This window comes from Salmo trutta, chromosome 6 (assembly GCF_901001165.1).
Source record: "Salmo trutta chromosome 6, fSalTru1.1, whole genome shotgun sequence".
In the NCBI taxonomy this organism is placed as follows: Eukaryota; Metazoa; Chordata; class Actinopteri; order Salmoniformes; family Salmonidae; genus Salmo; species Salmo trutta.
The window spans coordinates 35,371,607-35,394,953 of record NC_042962.1 but is presented as its reverse complement, the minus strand read 5'-3'; the positions used below and the strand labels follow the sequence as shown (position 1 = coordinate 35,394,953).

Sequence of the window (23,347 nt, the reverse complement as noted above, 5' to 3'; positions counted from 1 at the left end):
TCAGAGGAAACACCGTACACCTGGCAACCGTGTCAGCATGCACTGCACCCTGCCCGCCACAGGAGTCGCCGCCAGTGCGCGATGGGACAAGGACATTCCTGCCGGCCAAACCCTCCCCTAACCCGTACGACACTGGGCCAATTGTGCGCCGCCCCATGGGTCTCCCGGTCGGCTGCGACAGAGCCTGAACTCGAACCCAGAATATCCAGTGGCACAGCCAGCACAGCGATGCAGTGCCTTAGACCACTGCGCCTCCCAGGAGGCCCTAGGTGTGTATCCTTACTCAACATTGACAGGAGCACTCCAAATAAAAGATAATGAATGAATTAACAAAGCTTGTAAAAGGAATGAAATACACCAAAACTTGTGTAGCATAGGTTGTGAGCTCTGCAAACATGTCCACTCCAACAACAAGAACAGTAACCAGCTGTAATCAGAGCTCTAAAGTGTGACCAATTGTGCAACGGAATATTTTGCTGTGCAACCAGGAGTTGTATTTTGGGAGCACTGGGCAACAATTTAAAATTATCCCAGATAATCGTGGTAATGAGTGCAGATTCGTTAGCGTCATGGTTGCACCATTACCACAGTGAAAACAGCATGCTTCTAAGCCCAAGCAGGTCAAAAGATATTACCCGCGCATCATTTATATCTTCCTATAGTGGATCGCATTTTACTTTGTTCATGTTACCTCACTGGCTAGCTAACAAACTTGTAACTATCAGTATTTGATCCGGCGCCGACAGAGTTGGCCGCCTCGCTTCGCGAAATTGTTAGATTACTTGTTAGATATTACTGCATGGTCAGAACTAGAAGCACAAGCATTTCCCTACACTCGCATTAACATCTGCTAACCATGTGACCAATAAAATTTGATTTGGTTTGATTTATATCCAAACATTTGGGGTCACAGAAAGGAAAAGGGATAGATTATAATGGCGCCGGAGGGGATGGCTGTCGTTTTACAAGCTCCTAACCAACTGTATTTTTTCATCCACATAGTTTTTAACAAATTTTGTACATAATGTTGCTGCGTCTGTCTCTTATGACCGAAAAGAGCTTCTGGACATCAGAACAGATATTACACACCTCAAACTGGATGAAGATCTTTTATTTTATGAGTCAGACGCTAAGGATATACTGCTTTCCGGAGATGAGGCCCAAGTCCCTGTCATTTGTTTGAAGAAAGAAATACAAGAGGCAGAGTTCTGGCTGCCTTGTGAGAATTCGTCGGCTATTGAGTCAACCACCAAAAGCCTCTGTATTATTGGCCAAAGTGCAATCATTGGAAAACTGGACGATCTATGATTAAAATGATCCTACCAACGGGAGATTAAAAACAAATATCTTATGTTTCACCAAGACTTGGCTGAAAGATGACACGGATCATGTAGAGCTGGCTGGCTTCTCCGTGCATCGGCAGGATAGAGCAGCAACGTCTGGTAAGACGAGGGGCGGGGGTGTGTGTCTATTTGTCAATAACTGTGGTGCGCAATGTCTAATATTAAAGAAGTCAAGGTATTTTGCTTGCCTGAGGTAGAATACCATGTGATAAGCTGTAGACCACACTACCTAACAAGAGAGTTCTCATCTATATAATTTGTAGCCGTCTATTTACCACTCCAAACCGATGTCACTAAGAATGCACTCAGAGCTGTTCCAGGCCAAAAGCAAGAAAGAAAATGCTCATCCAGAAGCAGCGCTCCCCCAGTGGCCGGGGACTTTAATGCAGACAAACTTAATCTGTTTCACCTACTAATTTCTACCAGCATGTCACATGTGCAACCAGATAGAGAGAGAAAAAAGAAAAACTGTATACCACCTTTATACAAAGCTCTCCCTCCATTTGGCAAATCTGACCATTCTATCCTTCTGATTCATGAAGCACCAAAGAATCGCTCAATACGGAAGTGGTCAGATGACGCGGATGCTACAGGACAGTTTTGCTAGCACAGACTGGAATATGGCATTGAGGAGTATACCACATCAGTCACCGGCTTCATCAATAAGTGCATCGACGACGTCGTCCCCACAGTGACCGTACGTACATTTCCCAACCAGGAGACATGGATTACATAAAACATTTGCACCAAGCTAAAGGCTAGAGCTGCCGCTTTCAAGGAGCGGGACACTAATCCGGATGCTTATAATAAATCCTGCAATGCCCTTAGATAAACCATCATAACAGGCAAAGTTTCCATACAGAACTAAGATTGAATCCTACTACACTGGCTCTGACGCTCGCCTGAAATGGCAGGGCTTGAAAACTATTACATACTACAAAAGGGAACACCAGCCGCGAGCTGCACGGTGACGCGAGCCTACCAGCCCTTTATGCTCACTGAGGCAAGCAACACTGAAGCATGCATGAGAATACCAGCTGCTCTGGACGACTGTGTGATCATGCTCGCTGTAGCAAATGTGAGCAAGACCTTTAAACAGGTCAACTTCCACAAAGCCGCAGAGCCAGACGGATTACCAGGACGTGTACTCCAAACATGAGCAGACCAACTGGCAAGTGTCTTCACTGACACTTTCAAGTTCTCCCTGGCCGAGTCTAATACCTACATGTTTCAAACAGACCACCATAGTCCTTGTGCCAAAGGAAGCGAAGGTAACCTGCCTAAATGATTGCAGCCCTGTAGCACTCAAGTCAGTAGCCATGAAGTGCTTTAAAAGGCTGGTCATGGCTCACATCAACACCATGCCAGAAACCCTAGACCCACTCCAATTCGCATATTGTCTGAAAAGATCCACAGATGACACATTATCTAGTGCACTCCACACTGCCCTTTCCCACCTGGACAAAAGGAACATCTATGTGAGAATGCTGTTCATTGACTACAGCTCAGCGTTGAACACTGTAGTGCCCACGAAGCTCATCACTAAGCTATGGACCCTGGGACTAAACACCTCCCTCCAATTGGATCCTGGACTTCCTGATGTGCCACCCCCTGGTGGTAAGAGTAGGCAACAACATCTGTCATGCTGATCCTCAAAACTGGGGCCACACCTAAGGGGTGCTTCCTTAGTCCCCCTCATGTACTCCCTGTTCACCCACGACTGCGTGGCCATGCACAACTCCAACACCATCATTACATTTGCTGATGATACAACAGTGGTAGGCCTGATCACAGACAATGATGAGACAGCCTATAGGGAGGTGGTCAGAGACCTGACAGTGTTGTGCCAGGACAACAACCTCTCAATGTGAGCAAGACAAAGTAGCTGATCGTGGACTATAGGAAAAGGAGGGCCCCCCATTAACATCGACGGGACTGAAGTGGAGTGGGTGGAGAGTTAAGGTCCTTGGTGTCCACATCACCAACAAACTATCTTCGTCCAAACACACCAAGACAGTTGTGAAGAGGGTACGACAGCACCTTTCCCTTGTTTTTACACTGCTGCTACTCACTGTTTACTATCTATGCATAGTCACTTTACAAATTACCTCGGCTAACCTGTACCCCCGCACATTGACTCGGTACTGGTACCCCTTGTATATAGCCTCATTTACATTTTTTCCCCCTTTATTTCTTTAATTGCATCGTTGGTTAACTTCTTGGGGCTATGTGGGACGCTAGCGTGCCACCCGTGGCGCACCCTATCAACAGCAGGTGCATTTCAAGAGCGGCAAATTTGAAACCAAATAAATGTCAAAATTCAAATTTCTCAAACATACAACTATCTTACACCCTTTGAAAGATAAACATCTCCTTAATCTAACCACGTTGTCCGATTTCAAAAAGGTTTTACGGCGAAAGCATAAAGTTAGGTTATGTTAGGAGAGTACATTGACAATAGCTGTGTGTAATGTATTGTCAATTCAAAGACAGGCGTCACCAAAACCATAAAATCAGCTAAAATTATGCACTAACCTTTTACAATCTCCATCAGATGACACTCCTAGGACATTATGTTAGACAATGCATGCATTTTTAGTTCTATCAAGTTCATATTTATATCCAAAAACAGCGTTTTACTATGGCGTTGATGTTCAGGAAATCGTTTCCCTCCAATAACCGGCAGTCAAGTCATGACAACAAAATAATTAATTAATATTAGCAAACATTGGTAAAATATTATATTGTCATTCAAAGAATTATAGATTTACATCTCTTGAACGCAATCGACTTGCCAGATTTAAAAATAACCTTACTGGGAAATCACACTTTGCAATAATCTGAGCACTGCGCGAAGAAAAATACGCTTTGCGATACAGACTAACCGCCATGTTGGAGAGATCTAAAATCGAAAATACTATGCAAATAATCCATTGCCTTTTGATTGTCTTCATCAGATGTCACTTCCAGGAATCCCAGGTCCATAACGAATGTAGTTTTGTTCAAAAAAGCTCATCATTTATGTCCAAAAAGCTCTGTGTTGTTAGCACATGATCTAAGCCAGCCGGACTTCACTTCACGAACGGAAAAAATATATTTACGATCGTTCAAACATGTCAAACGTTGTATCGCATAAATCATTAGTGCCTTTTTTAACCAGAACATGAATAAAATTCAAGGCGGACCATTGGGTTCTCTTTTAAAACGTATTGGAACGAGAGTACCCAACATCAACTCGCGCGCCAGGTGTCTAATGGGCCATTACCGTTCCAAGGCTCTTGTTCGGTCAGATCTCACAGTAGAAGACTCAAAACACTTTGTAAAGGCTGGTGACATCTAGTGGAAGCAATAGGAAGTGCCAAAACATTCCTCAGCCCCTTTGTTTTTCAATGGCATAGGCTTAAAGTCAATTCAACACATCAGGTATCCACTTCCTGTCAGAATCTGTCTCAGGGTTTTGCCTGCCAAATGAGTTCTGTTATACTCACAGACACCATTCAAACCGTTTTAGAAACTTTAGGGTGTTTTCTATCCATATATAATAAGTATATGCATATTCTAGTTACTGGGTAGGATTAGTAACCAGATTAAATCGGGTAAATTTTTTTATCCAGCCGTGAAAATACTGCCCCCTATACCATAACAGGTTAAGGGCTTGTAAGTAAGCATTTCACAGTAAGGTTCACCTGTTGTATTTGGCACTTGTGACAAATGCAATTTGATTCTTCAGGAGATCAATGATCATAGCAATGAATGAAATCTCTTGCATGTCATCACAAGCCAGACTTAACCTCTCTGGCGCAGGTGGGACGAATTCGTCCCACCTACGTAACAGCCACCTGAATTTAGTGGCGCGATTTTTGAATCGTTTGAAATACTATTACTTCAATTTCTCAAACATATGACTATTTTACAACTATTTAAAGACAAGACTCTCCTTAATCTAACCACACTGTCCGATTTCAAAAAGGCTTTACAACGAAAGCAAAACATTAGATTATGTCAGCAGAGTGCCCAGCCAGAAATAATCAGACACCCATTTTTCAAGCTAGCATATAATGTCACATAAACCCAAACCACAGCTAAATGCAGCACTAACCTTTTATGATCTTCATCAGATGACACACCTAGGACATTATGTTATACAATACATGCATGTCTGTTCAATCAAGTTCATATTTATATCAAAAACCAGCTTTTTACATTAGCATGTGACGTTCAGAAAAAGCATACCCCCCGCAAACTTCCGGGGAATTTACTAACAGTTTGCTAAATTACTCACGATAAACGTTCACAAAAAGCATAACAATTATTTTAAGAATTATAGATACATTACTCCTCTATGCACTCGATATGTCCGATTTTAAAATAGCTTTTCGGATGAAGCACATTTTGCAATATTCTAAGTACATAGCCCAGCCATCACGGGCTAGCTATTTAGACACACACCCAGTTCAGCCTTCACCAAAATCACATTTCCTATAAGAAAAATGTTCTTACCTTTCCTGTTCTTCGTCAGAATGCACTCCCAGGACTTCTACTTCAATAACAAATGTAGGTTTGGTCCCAAATAATCCATCGTTATATCCAAACAGCGACGTTTTGTTCGTGAGTTCTAGACACGATCAGAATGCTCCATCACGGTCACGAGCATGGCGCATGGCGTGACAAAAAAATGTCTAAATATTCCATTACCGTACTTCGAAGCATGTCAACCGCTGTTTAAAACCAATTTTTATGCCATTTATCTCGTAGAAAAGCGATAATATTCCGACCGGGAATCTGCAATGAGCCTAAACAGCCGAATGAAATTTCTCCACGGGGGCGAATCGTGCACGCGCCTCATTCAATGGTCCACTGATGGGACACTTGGAAAAGGGGATTCTGTGTTTCAGCCTGAGGCTGCCTCGTCATCGTTCAGGTTTTTCCCGGGTTCCGAGAGCCTATTGGAGCCCTAGGAATTGTCACGTTACAGCTAAGATCCTGACTCTTCAATAAACAGAAGCAAGAACAACACCTTGTCAGACAGGGTACTTCCTGCATGAAACCTTCTCAGGTTTTTGCCTGCCATAGGAGTTCTGTTATACTCACAGACACCATTCAAACAGTTTTAGAAAAGGGTGTTTTCTATCCAAACCTGAACAATAATATGCATATTCTAGCTTCTGAGTTGGTGTAGGAGGCAGTTAAAAATGGGCACATATTTTTTCCAAAATTCTCAATACTGCCCCCTATCCCAAACAGGTTAAAGAGAGTGTAGAATTTATGTAATGCATCTTAATAAAAACATTGCACTTCAACAATGTAGAAACCTAATATTCCACAAATGTAATTTCAACAACAGGTATTTGTATCAACATTTCAGCTTTTAGTTTATTATAATGTATTTACACATTAGTTCCTAGGGCACATGTGCTTTAAAACGAACTACAATTAATGTAGGCCATCTTAATCAATGTAAAAATCATTCTGGTTCTCTTAAATTGGGCACACCAGTGCTACCAAGTAACATGTATCATTTAACCTGTTATGGATAGGGGGCAGTATTTTCACGGCTGGATAAAAAACGTACCCGATTTAATCTGATTATTACTCCTGCCCAGAAACTAAAATATGCATATATTAGCTTTGGATAGAAAACACTCCAAAGTTTCTAAAACTGTTTGAATGGTGTCTGTGAGTATAACAGAACGCATTTGGCAGGCCAAAACATAAGATTCTGTTCAGGAAGTACCCTGTCTGACCATTTCTTGCCCTTCTTTATTATCTCTATCCATTACAAAGGATCTCTGCTGTTACGTAACACTTCCTACGGCTTCCATGGGCTCTCAGAGCCCGGGAAAAAGCTGAATGACGTAATTCAAAGCCCTGGCTGAAACACACAAGCGCTTTTGCTAAGTGGTCTATCAGCGGACAAAGGGATTCATGCTCGTGCACGATACCACACCATGTTTTTATTCTATCGTCTATGAACGGATTCAACGACTCCCGGTCGGAATATTATCGCTTTTTTACGAGAAAAATGGCATAAAAATTGATTTTAAACAGCGGTTGACATGCTTCGAAGTACGGTAATGAAATATTTAGAAATCTTTTGTCACGAAATGCGCCATGCGCGTGACCGTTATTTACCATTGGGATAGTGTCTTGAACGCACGAACAAAACGCCGCTGTTGGAACATAACTATGGATTATTTTGGACCAAACCAACATTTGTTATTGAAGTAGAAGTCCTGGGAGTGCATTCTGATGAAGAATACCAAAGGTAATCAAACTTTTCTAATAGTAAATCGGAGTTTGGTGAAGGCTAAACTTGCTGGGTGTCTAAATAGCTAGCCCTGTGATGCCGGGCTATCTACTGAGAATATTGTAAAATCGGACATATCGAGTGCATAGAGGAGTTCTGTATCTATAATTCTTAAAACAATTATGTTTTTTGTGAACGTTTATTGTGAGTAATTTAGTAAATTCACCAGAGGTTTGCGGGGGATATGCTAGTTCTGAACGTCACATGCTAATGTAAAAAAGCTGGTTTTTGATATAAATATGAACTTGATTGAACAAAACATGCATGCATTGTATAACAATGTCCTAGGGTTGTCATTGATGAAGATCAAAGGTTAGTGCTGCATTTAGCTGTGGTTTTGTTTTTTTTGTGACATTATATGCTAGCTTGAAAAATGGGTGTCTGATTATTTCTGGCTGGGTACTCTGCTGACATAATCTAATGTTTTGCTTTCGCTGTAAAGCCTTTTTGAAATCGGACAGTGTGGTTAGATTAACGAGAGTCTTGTCTTTAAAATGCTGTAAAATAGTCATATGTTTGAAAAATTGAAGTTTTCGGATTTTAGAGGAGTTTGTATTCCGCGCCACGCCCATCATTGGATATTGGAGCAGGTGTTCCGCTAGCGGAACGTCTAGATGTAAGAGGTTTTAACCTGTTAGGGCTAGGGGGCAGTATTTACATGGCCGGATAAAAAATGTACCCGATTTAATCTGGTTATTACTACTGCCCAGAAACTAGAATATGCATAATTATTGGCTTTGGATAGAAAACACCCTAACGTTTCTAAAACTGTTTGAATGGTGTCTGTGAGTATAACAGAACTCATATGGCAGGCAAAAACCTGAGAAGATTCTGTACAGGAAGTGCCCTCTCTGACCATTCCTTGGGCTTCTTGGCTCTGTTTATTGAAAATTTAGGATCTTTGCTGTAACGTGACACTTCCTACGGCTCCCATAGGCTCTCAGAACCCGGGAAAAAGCTGAATGATGTAATTCCAGCCGCTGGCTGAAAAACTTTAGCGCATTTGGATGGTGGTCGATCAGAGGACCATCAGACTGAGGCGCGTGCACTGGGCGACCTCATGTTTTTACTTTCTCTCTCTTTGAACTAAAACACAGACTCCCGGTCGGAATATTATCGCTTTTTTACGAGAAAAATGGCATAAAAATTGATTTTAAACAGCGGTTGACATGCTTCGAAGTACGGTAATGGAATATTTAGAATTTTTTTGTCGTCACGAAACGCGTCGGGCGTGTAACCCCTATTTACCCTTTCGGATAGTGTCTTGAACAAACCAACATTTGTTATTGAAGTAGAAGTCCTGGGAGTGCATTCTGACGAAGAACAGCAAAGGTAATAACATTTTTCTTATAGTAAATCTGACTTTGGTGAGGGCTAAACTTGGTGGGTGTGTAAATAGCTAGCCCTGTGATGCCGGGCTATCTACTTAGCTTTTCGGTGAAAGCACATTTTGCAATATTCTAAGGTGACTTCATCATGAAGCTGGTTGAGAGAATGCCAAGTGTGCAAAGCTGTGAAGGCAAAGGGTGGCAATTTGAAGAATCTCAAATCTAAAATATATTTTAACACTTTTTTTGTTACCTCATGATTCCATATGTGCTTTTTCATAGTTTTAATTTATTCACTATTATTCTACAACGTAGAAAATTGTAAAAATAAAGAAAAACCCTTCAATGAGTAGGTGCTCTAAAACTTTTGACCTGTGTGTGTAATTAAGTATGAAGGTTTGGCAACATTTTCTGGCACCTCCAAGACTGCTTCGGTGTGGACATGAGGCTGTAGCCAATACGCATAAGCTATCGCCAACACTTTGACATGTAGGCTAATTTATTTGTGTACATTTACATACGCTTGTTTTAACATAATAGCTTGTTGTTCTGTTTTTAATTGGCTATTTTTGTCAATGCCCTTAGTGCCCTAGCAGATGGCGTTGGTGTCCTGGCAGATTGGGCACCTCTTAAGGGCCAAATGGCCTTGCCCCTAATGAGACGCCTGTCTGATTCCCGCCTGTGTCTGTGGACTAATCCATTGCGGAGGCCGCAGGGATGGCACAGTCAATCACTCTTAAGATGGGCATCGGCCACACAAGGCACGCATGCCTCGAGGGTAGTTGCCTTGGCATGCCAAGCAATTTGATAACATTGATAAAATAAGTGTTTGGTTACGGGGATTTCTGTTTGCATTCAATATTATTATATAACAGTCAGGGCTTTAATAGGATTATTTCATTCAGATTTAGGATGTGTTATTTTAGTGTTCCCTTTATTTGTTTGAGCAGTATATTTTCATTTGTTTAACCCTTTTTTGGTTGCTACATGATTCCATATGTGTTATTTCATAGTTTTGATGCCTTCACTATTATTCTACAATGTATAAAATAGGAAAAAAAAGAGACCCTGGAATGACTATGAGAGTCCAAACTTTTGACCAGTACTGTATAATAAAATCAATTTAATATTCACCATCACAATAAATCCATTATTTATTTTAGGCAGGTCTAAATAAATATAAGAAAATGTATTTCAGAAGAACAGTATATGAGTTGGCCTACTGCATGTTATCTGGCTGTGTGCCATTCCATAGGCTGTTGGCTTGTTCATTTAGTCCCGTTCCATTATTTTATATGATTTTATAGTAAGGATATAACTGAAGTTATGTGAATAAAATAGAAAGGATATTTTTACCATTCCATAGCGAGTGTCCATATGAAATGGCTATGTTGTGATCATTTGAAACCAAGTCCAATAAACTAGATTTAGAGTAAATTGGCAACTATAGTTGTGAATGATACAAACTTTAGAAAGTCTTAGAAATCAAAACATATATGGTCTGCATGATGCGACTCGGGTTGCAAAGGGACGGAAATATTCCGGGATTTTTTGGGATACTTTCCATGGTAAATTAAGCCCGGGAATTTTGATTAAATATATCACATAAGGCAATTCTCAGTCTTGTGGCATATTTTAGTTAAACTATCCCCCAATTAAATGTAATTGCAACCCTCTGCATGCACAGTGCATTCTTCCATCACATGTGCAGCTGATTCTCAAGATCTTGCACACTAATGAGATGCTATTGAGCCCACACTACTATACTGTCTGAGCCAAGGACTACATGCTTTCTGGTAAGTTTTGAACAATACTGGGTGGGGTGAATATATTTTATATCACATACATGTTTTTGTTAACTAGTAAATAGTAGCCTATAGCAGTGTTTAAATAATTTCTAACTTGTTAACAATTTCTGCTAGTTAGTTTTTGCTACCATGTGGGTTTTAGCTTGCTTGAGCCTGCGAACTGACGAGTGTTAATCCACCCGTTTCCATATGTTTTGTTTTAAAAAATTTATCTCACAAAGGAGTTGTTTAATCTAACTGCTTAACTATTTATATGTACATGGAATTGTAGGGGAGATATATATATATATTTTTTTTTTACAATTCCCCCCCCCTAATCTTTACAGGAAAATGCCACGGCACTATCTGATGTGTGGCGACATTTCACTGCAGCTAAGGGAGAAGGAAAAGCAGTGTACATTTGCAAATACTGTGCCAAATCATATGTGAAGAACGCAACAAAGATGCAGAATCATCTGGCCTAGTGCATAAAGTTCACTCAGCGCTCACAACAAGCAACCTATGACAAAAGTCCCTCTACTTCTTTTCAAGGTGAAAATTATGAATCAGACACCTTATCGATAGCAACAGCTCATGGTCCTCCTGGAATCAGATTTTTTGACTCAATGGGGGAACGTAGTCAGACGAATGTCTTTCGAGCTGTGTATGCAACTGGTTCACCTTTGATGCTCACAGGCAATGCGTATTGGAAGAGATATCGGAATGTTCTTCATCCAGCATACACCCCTCCAACCAGACATGCTTTATCTACTCATTTGCTGGATGCAGAGTTCAAGTGAATGTCAAGCAAATCATAGAGAAAGCAGACTGTATTGCAATCATCTCTGATGGGTAGTCAAATGTTTGTGGGCAAGGAATGATTAACTACATCTCCACCCCTCAACCAGTATTCTACAAGAGCATAGACACAAGGGACAAAAGACACACCGGTCTCTACATTGCAGATAAACTGAAAGCAGTCAATGCCCTTGGACCACAGAAGGTACTTGCACTGGTGACAGAATGCTGTGAACATGAAGGCTGCTTGGTGGAGGAGTCCTACCCTCACATCACACCCATTGGCTATGCTGCTCATGCATTGAATCTGCTCCTTAAGGATATCATGGCACTGAAAACAATGGATACACTCTACAAGCGAGCCAAGGAAATGGTTAGGTATGTGAAGGGTCATCAAGTTAAAGCAGCAATCTACCTCACCAAGCAAAGTGAGAAGAATAAGAGTACCACATTGAAGCTGCCCAGCAACACCCGTTGGGGTGGTGTTGTCATCATGTTTGACATGGCCATATCACAGTCTGCCGATATGGACAGCCCCATCAAGAGGATCCTCCTGGATGATATAGTTTGGGAGAGTGGTAAACAGCCTAAAACTCCTGAAAAATATAGCAGTGCAATCCTGTCTGATGTTCAGACTCTGCTTGCAGATGTAACAGAAGAAATCTGTACTGCCATGCCCACTTCACTGTTGCTCCAAGCAGAGGAAACTGTAGTTCTGAAATACATCAAAAAGCATGTAGATTTCTGCCTGAAGCCCAAACACGCCACAGCATACATGTTGCACGCCAAGTATGCTGGCAAGAGCATCCTGTCTGGTGCAGAGGCAGCCAAGGCAGCAGCGAAATGGAGATCTAAGATAATTACAAATATATTGTATAACGTCACAATCATTATTTGAATTCAGTTTTTTTCTTTAGTTTTTTTCCTCCAGGCTTGGGCTCATAATTAGGCCTATGCACAAGCTCCCACATGCCTATGGATGTTTGAAATTAATCGATCATCAATTTATAAATTGCTGTCCATTTTGTTGCGTTGGTTTTTGTGGATGTTTCAAAGCCTGTTATACACTCAGTTACAACCTGTTGAACTTCTCTTTCTTCAAATTGATCAAAGGGCGTTTTAAAGTTAGATGCGATTTTCGATTGCATATGCATTGATGTCAGTGGTTAGCGGGATAAATAGAGCCCTGAAAACCAGGCCATTAGCGAATTGATGGTCATTAGCGAATTCCCAACACAACCAGAGTGCATAAAAGGAGATTACGGTCATGACTCATGACCGCTGGTGCTGTGACAGTAATAAGGGCACCGCAACAGCCCTACGGTTACAGCAACAGACCTGTGCGCACGCACGCGTACACACACACGGTCAATGAAAATATGGCAGCTCACAATTTCAGTCATGGAGAAATGTTACAATTACACCCCTCCCCACACACTCAAAGCCTGCTGAATTCTTATTTTTCACACTAAACCTCCATAGTTCTTCCAGAACAGAAAAACTATAAGAGGTTATGATCGTGTGACGAGGTCAAAACTAAACAACCACCTCCTTTACCTGCCTGACAAACTCTTTTCAATCTCTAAAGATCATTTAAAAAAAAGAGAATGCTTATCCTGCATAACATCGACATCGTGCCCTAAAGCAAGAGGGTGGAATGCGGCACCCTTTTCCCTTTATAGTGCACTACTTGTTTTTTATTTATCAAAGTCCTATGGGCCCTGGGTCAAAAGCATCTCAGAGTAGGAGCGCTAATCTAGGATCAGGTTCTTTCTACTATTCGTTATATTTAAAAGTCAAAACAGAGCTGGGGTCTGGGCTGGGGTCAATCCCATTTACATTCAGGAATCAGAAGCAAATTAGCATGCACCGCTAGGCCTTTACCTGCATTGCATAAAGCAAAGTAGTGAGTGACAGAAACAAAGTACTCAGTACTCTCAAGCAGGACCACGCAGGCTACCTGATGCCTGAATACTAGCATAAACCTCCTTAGGCAGGGATGAGTGCTCCAGCACAGGACAGTGGACTAACTCACCGGTGACAGGGGTAGCTCCGGGGCCGGTGCAGGGTCGGGTGTTAACTCCACTCCCCGGGAGCTTGCTATGTCCTGAGGACGTAGTCCGGTTAAATCCTCTATAGCGTGAGATGTCACCTCCACCCAGGGGGTAATGGGATAGTGTCCGCGGCCTAAAGTGCCTCCAGCGACATGACTTAATGTTCAAAAGAATTTCACTGAGGTCCACAGATGACGACAAAGAGGAGGGGATGGAGGAGGAAGAAGAGGGGTGGTGGTTGTTGGAAGCATTGGTTCGGTCCGAGGTATTGGCGTCTGAGGTACTGGCTGGCTCTGCGTTGCGGAGAGGAGAGCTTGTGGGAGATGAGGCTTGAAGTGGTTCGGTTTCGGGGTCCGAGTCCAGGTTGTGGAAAATGCTGTCCAGGTCTGTGTGTGCTCTGTCCAGTAACAGCCTGAAACATAATCAGAAAGAGACTCATTACAATCACAGTAGGGACACAAATTCCAGTCAATTTAGCTGCCTACTAAGCGACCCCCATTAACGGGTTAACAAATGGTTAAACTAGTTCCAGTAAAATTACGTGACAAACCGAAAAAACTATGCATGGGTACAAGGAATGGACATTTTTCATAACTAGCTTAAAAAAATGTGACAATAGCAAGTCTATCGTCTCATTATTGAACATGCAACTAAACTACTGTTATGAAGCAAACAATGTAATACATTGCATTTCCGACAATGCAATGTGTGGGAAAACACTGTTCTAAAAAAGACGCACCTGGTGCAAGCAGGTTCATGTGACAGAGTTAAACATCTCCGTTAGAAACAGAGGGGAAATCTAAACATGCAAGAGAAAGATAGGAAATATAGACATGCAAGAACTAGGATAGGCTGTTAAAATGATAACGATTGTGCCTTTGGCTTCAGGACAATGAAAGGAAGTTTATGAAAACCAGTAGAACAGGAGAGTAATGCTAAGAAGCTTTTCGGTTGCTAGCTTAGCTGTTGTTCGCTGCAGCATGCTGCTCCTCTGTCTCTCCCTCTGCTCCTGCTCCCGTGCAGCAGCCAGTGTTGCCAATTTAGTGACTTTGTCGCTATATTTAGTGAGTTATCAGACCCCTCCAACGACTTTTCTTGGTAAAGGAGGCTAGCGTCAAATTCAGCTACTTTTCAGGCTGCCTTTGGGGAGTTTTGACAGAGGATTTCTGTAGTTTTGAAAACATTTAGAGAGTTTCCACACTCAATTCTGCTGCAAATGAGAGTGGGAAAAGCTGTCTATGAAACAGATGTCACAGCAACGGCACACACACAGGTAAAGAAGCATAAGCTGAGGGGGTGCGCGCCAGGTGAGGGGACCGCAGTTGGGCTTCAGCAAGGCAAATTGGTGCTGTGGCGTCGTCGGCAAAACGTAATTTAGTGATTCTCTGAAAAATAGTCTGCAACACTGGCTGCTGCAGTCTGTGTCGCTTAGCAACGTGTCTCCGCTCTGATTTGCTCGTAGAGACCTGGTGTTTGAACTTTCACTCAGGCCCCCCTTCCAGCAACAGGGAACATATCACGCCTGCGCGGACACCACGTCTATTTCTATTGGCACAAGTACTGTTAATGAAAAACACCCCTCTTGTTGGAGAGTCATGTCTAATATGTATTCATGGAAAACTGATTATGCTCTAGCCAATTTCAAAATTGAAAGCCGGACTGAGTTCCTTTAAAAAAATATACACACTACATGGCTAAAAGTATGCTTTATGCTACAGCATACAATGACATTCTAGATGATTCAGTGCTTGCAACTTTGTGGCAACAGTTTGTGGAAGGCCCTTTCCTGTTTCAGCATGACAATGCCATCGTGCACAAAGCGAGGTCTACACAGAAATGTTATGTCAAGATCAGTATGGAAGAACTTGACTGGCCTGCACAGAGCGCTGATCTCAAACCCATCGAACACCTTTGGGATGAATTGGAATGCCGACGAAGTCAGGCCTAATCACCCAACATCAGTGCCTGACCTCACTAATGCTCATGGCTAAATGGAAGTCCCCGCATGTTCCAACATCTAGTGGAAAGCCTTCCCAGAAGAGTGGAGGCTGTTATAGCAGCAAAAGGGGGACCAATTCCATATTAACGCCCATAATTTTGTAATGCGATGTTTGACGAGGAAGTCCACATACTTTTGGTCATGTAGTGTATTTTTTGTCTGGGGGGGCAGCAATGTATCCATCTAATTGTTTCCGGCACTGAGCAAATTTCAGGTCTGCTGAGCGCAAACTTGAGCTTGTGAAAATTCTGTGCAACTTCCAACGCACATTTACTGTGATCACTGTGGCTATACCCACTTTAAGTTACAGTTTTAACAGTGGCCATGTAGGCCTACCAGTGGCCTACCATCAAAAACTCTGGAGAAAATGCATCCCATAACATAGTAACATGGAAATAGCCGTTCTATCCCTCAACCTACAGTAGCAGCCAATGTGTGGTGTTCAATGTAGGCTCACATTCCATCAGACTTTTGAATTAAAAAAAAAAAACATGCAGGGCTTGGCATAAACCTGTTTATCCACTTGTGCTTCAGAAAAGGAGACAACTGAAAAGGTTGTGTTTGATGAGATGGTAAGTTCTGGATATATATTCAGAACCTCAGGCAGGTGGTATAAGCGTGATTACATTTTGCAGCTGTAATTGCATATCACACTATGAGAGTACTAATATTCAAGCCTTCCTCAAAGACCTGATAGTTGATTCCAATATCTCTCGTGTGTGCGCGCAAGAAACAGCCGCCAGCAAAACGTAATCTCCTAAACCAGAGGTTCCCAAATCAAGGGAGGGACTTCCCTTGATTTGAAGGGTAATAATAATGCAAAAATACATTTAAAAAAAAGTTAACAATTGAAATAAATCTAAAACGACGCATTAATCCATGATGGTTTAGGCTACAAACAAGCTGTAAAAAAAAAAAAGAAAAAAAAAAAAGAGGAAGATACAACTGATGCACATTGGAATACCTCTGACATTCAGAAGCCGAGCTACAAATTTGGACTATTGGACTTTGCTTGGAAAGTAATCTTATACAATGTGTGACTGTCGCCATCAATTGTTCGAATCACTTTCTGTACAAGAGAATACGTATAGTTAAACAGAAGGTTCATATAAGTTACCATAAAACATTTGGTAACGGAATAATGTTTGAGGAAATAGGGTCCAGATTTTATTTTCCATATCCATGTATATTATCATCATCATCATCATCATCATCATCATCATCATCATAATTAAATAGCCTACCTAAAAAGTGTAATGAGTCTTGTTAAATTACATAGAATTGCAGGAAATGAGCTTCAAACTATTTTGTCAAACGTGAGAAGGGGCCCTAGAGGAAAAAAGGTTGGGAAACCCTTGTCCTAAACGCCATCCAGCACAAAAATAGGATCCCGTCAAACGAACGGCTACTATACCAGGCTAGTAAGAGCCACAAGGTGATATTTGGGATGTGTTCCAAATGGAATACTATTACCTTTAGACCTGAGCCCAAAAGTATAGCATTACATATGGAATATGGTGCCATTTAGTATACAGCCTTAGGGAGCAATAAGGGCGCCTGAACTCACCTGCCCCCTCTGCCTGTGCGCCGCCGTGCCAACCCTATGCAGCGCCGGGGCACCGTTAGAGACGTGAGACAGTAGCGGAAACGAGGATCCCCCAAACCGCCCTCCGACGGGCTGACCCATGGCCAGTTACCACTCTGGTCCAGGCGAGACTGAGACAGGGAGAGAGAGAGCGAGAGAAGAGAGTTCGAGACAAAGGAGGAAAGCTCCGTCACTAAGGCATTGGTGTGGCCAGCAGAATGTGGAAGATAAAGCAGTGACAACCCTGGCTGTGCGTGGCTGGCCGTCTGAGAAAGCGCCGTAAGGGCTATAAATAGAGCAGTTGAGTCACAGGAGGGCAGGCAGCTACTTTACTCACAGCATAGTACTGACAGCCGGCCTTCCTCCGGAACACAAAGGAGCCATCTGGGTCATTCTCCTCCTCTGCCTCCGAGGAACCTGAATGGATCTAAACATAAAAGCAGAGGGGGGATGGGTGAGTTACATTAAGAGGCAGAGACCATAAGAAAAACGTGGCTGGCTACCTAGACAACAGCCACAATTGTGATCATATCGACAACTGCTGCTACTTCTACTAGCTCTTCCACTAGCTCTTCTACTACAACTACTTCTAGTTCATCTACTACTACTACTTCTAGTTCATCTACTACTACTACTACTTCTAGTTCATCTACTACTACTAGTTCTACTACTAGTTCTACTACTAGTTCTACTCCTACTACTAGTTCTACTTCTACTACTAGTTCTACTCCTACTACTAGTTCTACTTCTACTACTAGTTCTACTCCTACTACTAGTTCTACTACTACTACTACTACTACTACTAGCTCTTCTACTACTACTACTACTACTACTACTAGCTCTTCTACTACTACTACTTCTAGTTCATCTACTACTACTACTACTAGTTCTACTACTACTACTTCTAGTTCTACTACTAGTTCTACTACTACTTCTAGTTCTACTACTAGTTCTACTCCTACTACTAGTTCTACTTCTACTACTAGTTCTACTCCTACTACTAGTAGTTCTACTACTACTACTAGTAGTTCTACTACTACTACTACTACTACTACTACTAGTAGTTCTACTACTACTACTACTAGTAGTTCTACTACTACTACTACTAGTAGTTCTACTACTACTACTACTACTACTACTAGTAGTTCTACTACTACTACTACTAGTAGTTCTACTACTACTAGTTCTACTACTACTACTACTACTACTACTACTAGTACTTCTACTACTACTACTACTAGTAGTACTACTACTACTACTACTAGTAGTACTACTACTACTACTACTAGTAGTACTACTACTACTACTACTAGTAGTACTACTACTACTACTACTACTACTAGTAGTACTACTACTACTACTACTACTACTACTACTAGTACTCCTACTAGTAGTACTACTACTACTAGTACTACTACTACTACTACTACTACTACTACTACTACTACTAGTACTACTACTACTAGTAGTACTACTACTACTACTACTAGTACTACTACTACTAGTACTACTACTACTAGTACTACTACTACTACTACTACTACTACTAGTAGTAGTACTACTACTACTACCACTAGTAGTACTACTACTACCACTAGTAGTACTACTACTACTAGTAGTACTACTACTACTACTACTACTACTACTACTACTACTAGTAGTACTACTACTACTACTACTACTACTACTAGTACTACTACTACTACTACTACTAGTACTACTAGTACTACTACTAGTAGTAGTAGTAGTGCTAGTAGTAGTAGTAGTAGTAGTACTAGTAGTAGTAGTAGTAGTACTAGTAGTAGTAGTACTAGTAGTAGTAGTAGTAGTAGTACTAGTAGTAGTAGTACTACTACTACTACTACTAGTAGTACTACTACTACTACTACTACTAGTACTACTACTACTACTACTACTAGTACTACTACTACTACTACTACTACTAGTACTACTACTAGTACTACTACTACTACTACTACTACTACTACTACTACTACTACTACTACTACTACTACTACTACTAGTTCTTCTACTACTACTACTACTACTACTACTACTACTACTACTACTACTACTACTACTACTACTACTACTAGTTCTTCTACTACTACTACTACTAGTTCTTCTACTACTACTACTACTACTACTACTACTACTACTACTACTACTAGTTCTTCTACTACTACTAGTTCTTCTACTACTACTACTACTAGTTCTTCTACTACTACTACTACTACTAGTTCTTCTACTACTACTACTACTACTACTACTACTACTAGTTCTTCTTCTACTACTACTACTACTACTAGTTCTTCTACTACTACTACTACTAGTTCTTCTACTACTACTACTACTACTAGTTCTTCTACTACTACTACTACTAGTTCTTCTACTACTACTACTACTACTACTAGTTCTTCTACTACTACTACTACTAGTTCTTCTACTACTACTACTACTAGTTCTTCTACTACTACTACTACTACTACTACTAGTTCTTCTACTACTACTACTACTACTACTACTAGTTCTTCTACTACTACTACTACTAGTTCTTCTACTACTACTAGTTCTTCTACTACTACTAGTTCTTCTACTAGTTCTTCTACTAGTTCTTCTACTAGTTCTTCTACTTCTTCTACTACTTCTACTACTTCTAGTTCTTCTACTACTACTACTACTTCTACTACTTCTACTACTTCTAGTTCTTCTACTACTACTACTACTACTACTACTACTACTACTACTAGTTCTTCTACTACTAGTTCTAGTTCTAGTTCTTCTACTACTAGTTCTTCTACTACTACTACTACTACTACTACTACTAGTTCTTCTACTACTAGTTCTTCTACTACTAGTTCTAGTTCTTCTACTACTACTACTAGTTCTTCTACTACTACTACTACTAGTTCTTCTACTACTACTAGTTCTTCTACTACTACTACTACTACTAGTTCTTCTACTACTACTACTACTACTAGTTCTTCTACTACTACTACTACTACTACTAGTTCTTCTACTACTACTACTACTAGTTCTTCTACTACTACTACTACTACTAGTTCTTCTTCTACTACTACTAGTTCTTCTACTAGTTCTTCTACTACTTCTACTACTTCTACTACTTCTACTACTTCTACTACTTCTACTACTACTACTACTACTACTAGTTCTTCTACTACTAGTTCTAGTTCTAGTTCTTCTACTACTAGTTCTTCTACTACTACTACTACTACTACTAGTTCTTCTACTACTACTAGTTCTACTACTTCTAGTTCTTCTACTACTAGTTCTTCTACTACTAGTTCTAGTTCTTCTACTACTACTACTAGTTCTTCTACTACTACTACTACTAGTTCTTCTACTACTACTACTACTACTAGTTCTTCTACTACTACTACTACTAGTTCTTCTACTACTACTACTACTACTAGTTCTTCTACTACTACTACTACTAGTTCTTCTACTACTACTACTAGTTCTTCTACTACTACTAGTTCTTCTACTACTACTAGTTCTTCTACTACTACTACTACTAGTTCTTCTACTACTACTACTACTACTAGTTCTTCTACTACTACTACTACTAGTTCTTCTACTACTACTACTAGTTCTTCTACTACTACTACTACTACTACTAGTTCTTCTACTACTACTACTACTAGTTCTTCTACTACTACTACTACTACTAGTTCTTCTTCTACTACTACTAGTTCTACTACTTCTACTACTTCTACTACTTCTACTACTTCTACTACTTCTAGTTCTTCTACTACTACTACTACTACTACTACTACTACTAGTTCTTCTACTACTAGTTCTAGTTCTTCTACTACTAGTTCTTCTACTACTACTACTACTACTACTACTAGTTCTTCTACTACTACTAGTTCTACTACTTCTAGTTCTTCTACTACTTCTAGTTCTACTACTACTACTAGTTCTTCTACTACTACTACTACTAGTTCTTCTACTACTACTACTACTACTAGTTCTTCTACTACTACTACTACTAGTTCTTCTACTACTACTACTACTACTAGTTCTTCTACTACTACTACTACTAGTTCTTCTACTACTACTACTAGTTCTTCTACTACTACTAGTTCTTCTACTACTACTAGTTCTTCTACTACTACTACTACTAGTTCTTCTACTACTACTACTACTACTAGTTCTTCTACTACTACTACTACTAGTTCTTCTACTACTACTACTAGTTCTTCTACTACTACTACTACTACTACTAGTTCTTCTACTACTACTACTACTAGTTCTTCTACTACTACTACTACTACTAGTTCTTCTTCTACTACTACTAGTTCTACTACTTCTACTACTTCTACTACTTCTACTACTTCTACTACTTCTAGTTCTTCTACTACTACTACTACTACTACTACTACTACTAGTTCTTCTACTACTAGTTCTAGTTCTTCTACTACTAGTTCTTCTACTACTACTACTACTACTACTACTAGTTCTTCTACTACTACTAGTTCTACTACTTCTAGTTCTTCTACTACTTCTAGTTCTACTACTACTACTAGTTCTACTACTACTACTACTACTAGTAGTTCTTCTACTACTACTACTACTACTAGTTCTACTACTACTACTACTACTACTTCTACTACTTCTACTACTAGTTCTACTACTACTTCTACTACTTCTAGTTCTTCTACTACTTCTAGTTCTTCTACTACTACTAGTTCTACTACTACTACTAGTTCTTCTACTACTACTACTAGTTATTCTTCTACTACTACTACTACTACTACTGCTACTACTACTACTAGTTCTTCTACTACTACTAGTTCTTCTACTACTACTACTACTACTAGTTCTTCTACTACTACTACTAGTTCTTCTTCTACTACTTCTAGTTCTACTTCTACTACTTCTAGTTCTACTACTACTACTAGTTCTACTACTACTACTACTACTAGTTATTCTTCTACTACTACTACTACTACTACTAGTTCTACTACTACTACTACTACTACTACTACTACTACTACTACTAGTTCTTCTACTACTTCTTCTACTTCTAGTTCTACTACTACTTCTACTACTTCTAGTTCTACTACTACTACTAGTTCTACTACTACTACTAGTTCTTCTACTACTACTACTACTTCTTCTACTACTAGTTCTTCTACTACTACTACTACTACTACTACTACTACTACTACTTCTACTACTACTACTAGTTCTACTACTACTACTAGTTCTTCTACTACTACTTCTTCTACTACTACTACTACTACTTCTTCTACTACTACTTCTTCTACTACTAGTTCTTCTACTACTACTACTACTACTACTACTACTTCTACTACTACTACTTCTACTACTACTTCTACTACTACTAGTTCTTCTACTACTACTTCTAGTTCTTCTACTACTACTTCTAGTTCTTCTACTACTTCTAGTTCTACTACTACTAGTACTACTACTACTACTACTACTACTAGTTATTCTACTACTACTAGTTATTCTACTACTACTACTAGTTCTACTACTACTTCTACTACTACTTCTACTACTAGTTCTTCTACTACTACTACTAGTTCTTCTTCTACTACTTCTAGTTCTACTACTAGTTCTACTACTACTACTAGTTCTACTACTACTACTACTAGTAGTTCTTCTACTACTACTACTACTACTACTAGTTCTACTACTACTACTACTTTTACTACTTTTACTACTTCTACTACTACTTCTAGTTCTTCTACTACTTCTAGTTCTTCTACTACTACTAGTTCTTCTACTACTACTACTACTACTAGTAGTACTACTACTACTACTACTACTAGTACTACTACTACTACTACTAGTACTACTACTACTACTACTACTACTACTACTACTACTACTACTACTAGTACTACTACTACTACTACTACTAGTACTACTACTACTAGTTCTTCTACTACTACTACTACTACTACTACTAGTTCTTCTACTACTACTACTACTACTACTACTACTTTTACTACTTTTACTACTTCTACTACTACTTCTAGTTCTTCTACTACTTCTAGTTCTTCTACTACTACTAGTTCTTCTACTACTACTACTACTACTACTAGTAGTACTACTAGTAGTAGTACTAGTAGTAGTACTACTACTAGTAGTAG

At 40.1% G+C, this 23,347-nt stretch overlaps 1 protein-coding gene across 2 annotated transcripts in view; it reads right to left on the bottom strand.

The window, feature by feature from the left end:
* The window catches only part of LOC115195873 (enhancer of polycomb homolog 1), a 110,870-nt gene that overhangs the window by 12,217 nt on the left and 75,306 nt on the right, over window positions 1–23,347 (bottom strand). For both annotated transcript variants that reach the window (XM_029756197.1, XM_029756196.1), the window contains exons 8-10: window positions 17,539–17,628; window positions 17,184–17,332; window positions 13,599–14,029 (exon numbers count right to left, since the gene is read on the bottom strand). In XM_029756197.1, the coding sequence (XP_029612057.1) occupies window positions 13,599–14,029; window positions 17,184–17,332; window positions 17,539–17,628 (670 nt within the window). The remainder of the gene's footprint in view (window positions 1–13,598; window positions 14,030–17,183; window positions 17,333–17,538; window positions 17,629–23,347) is intronic.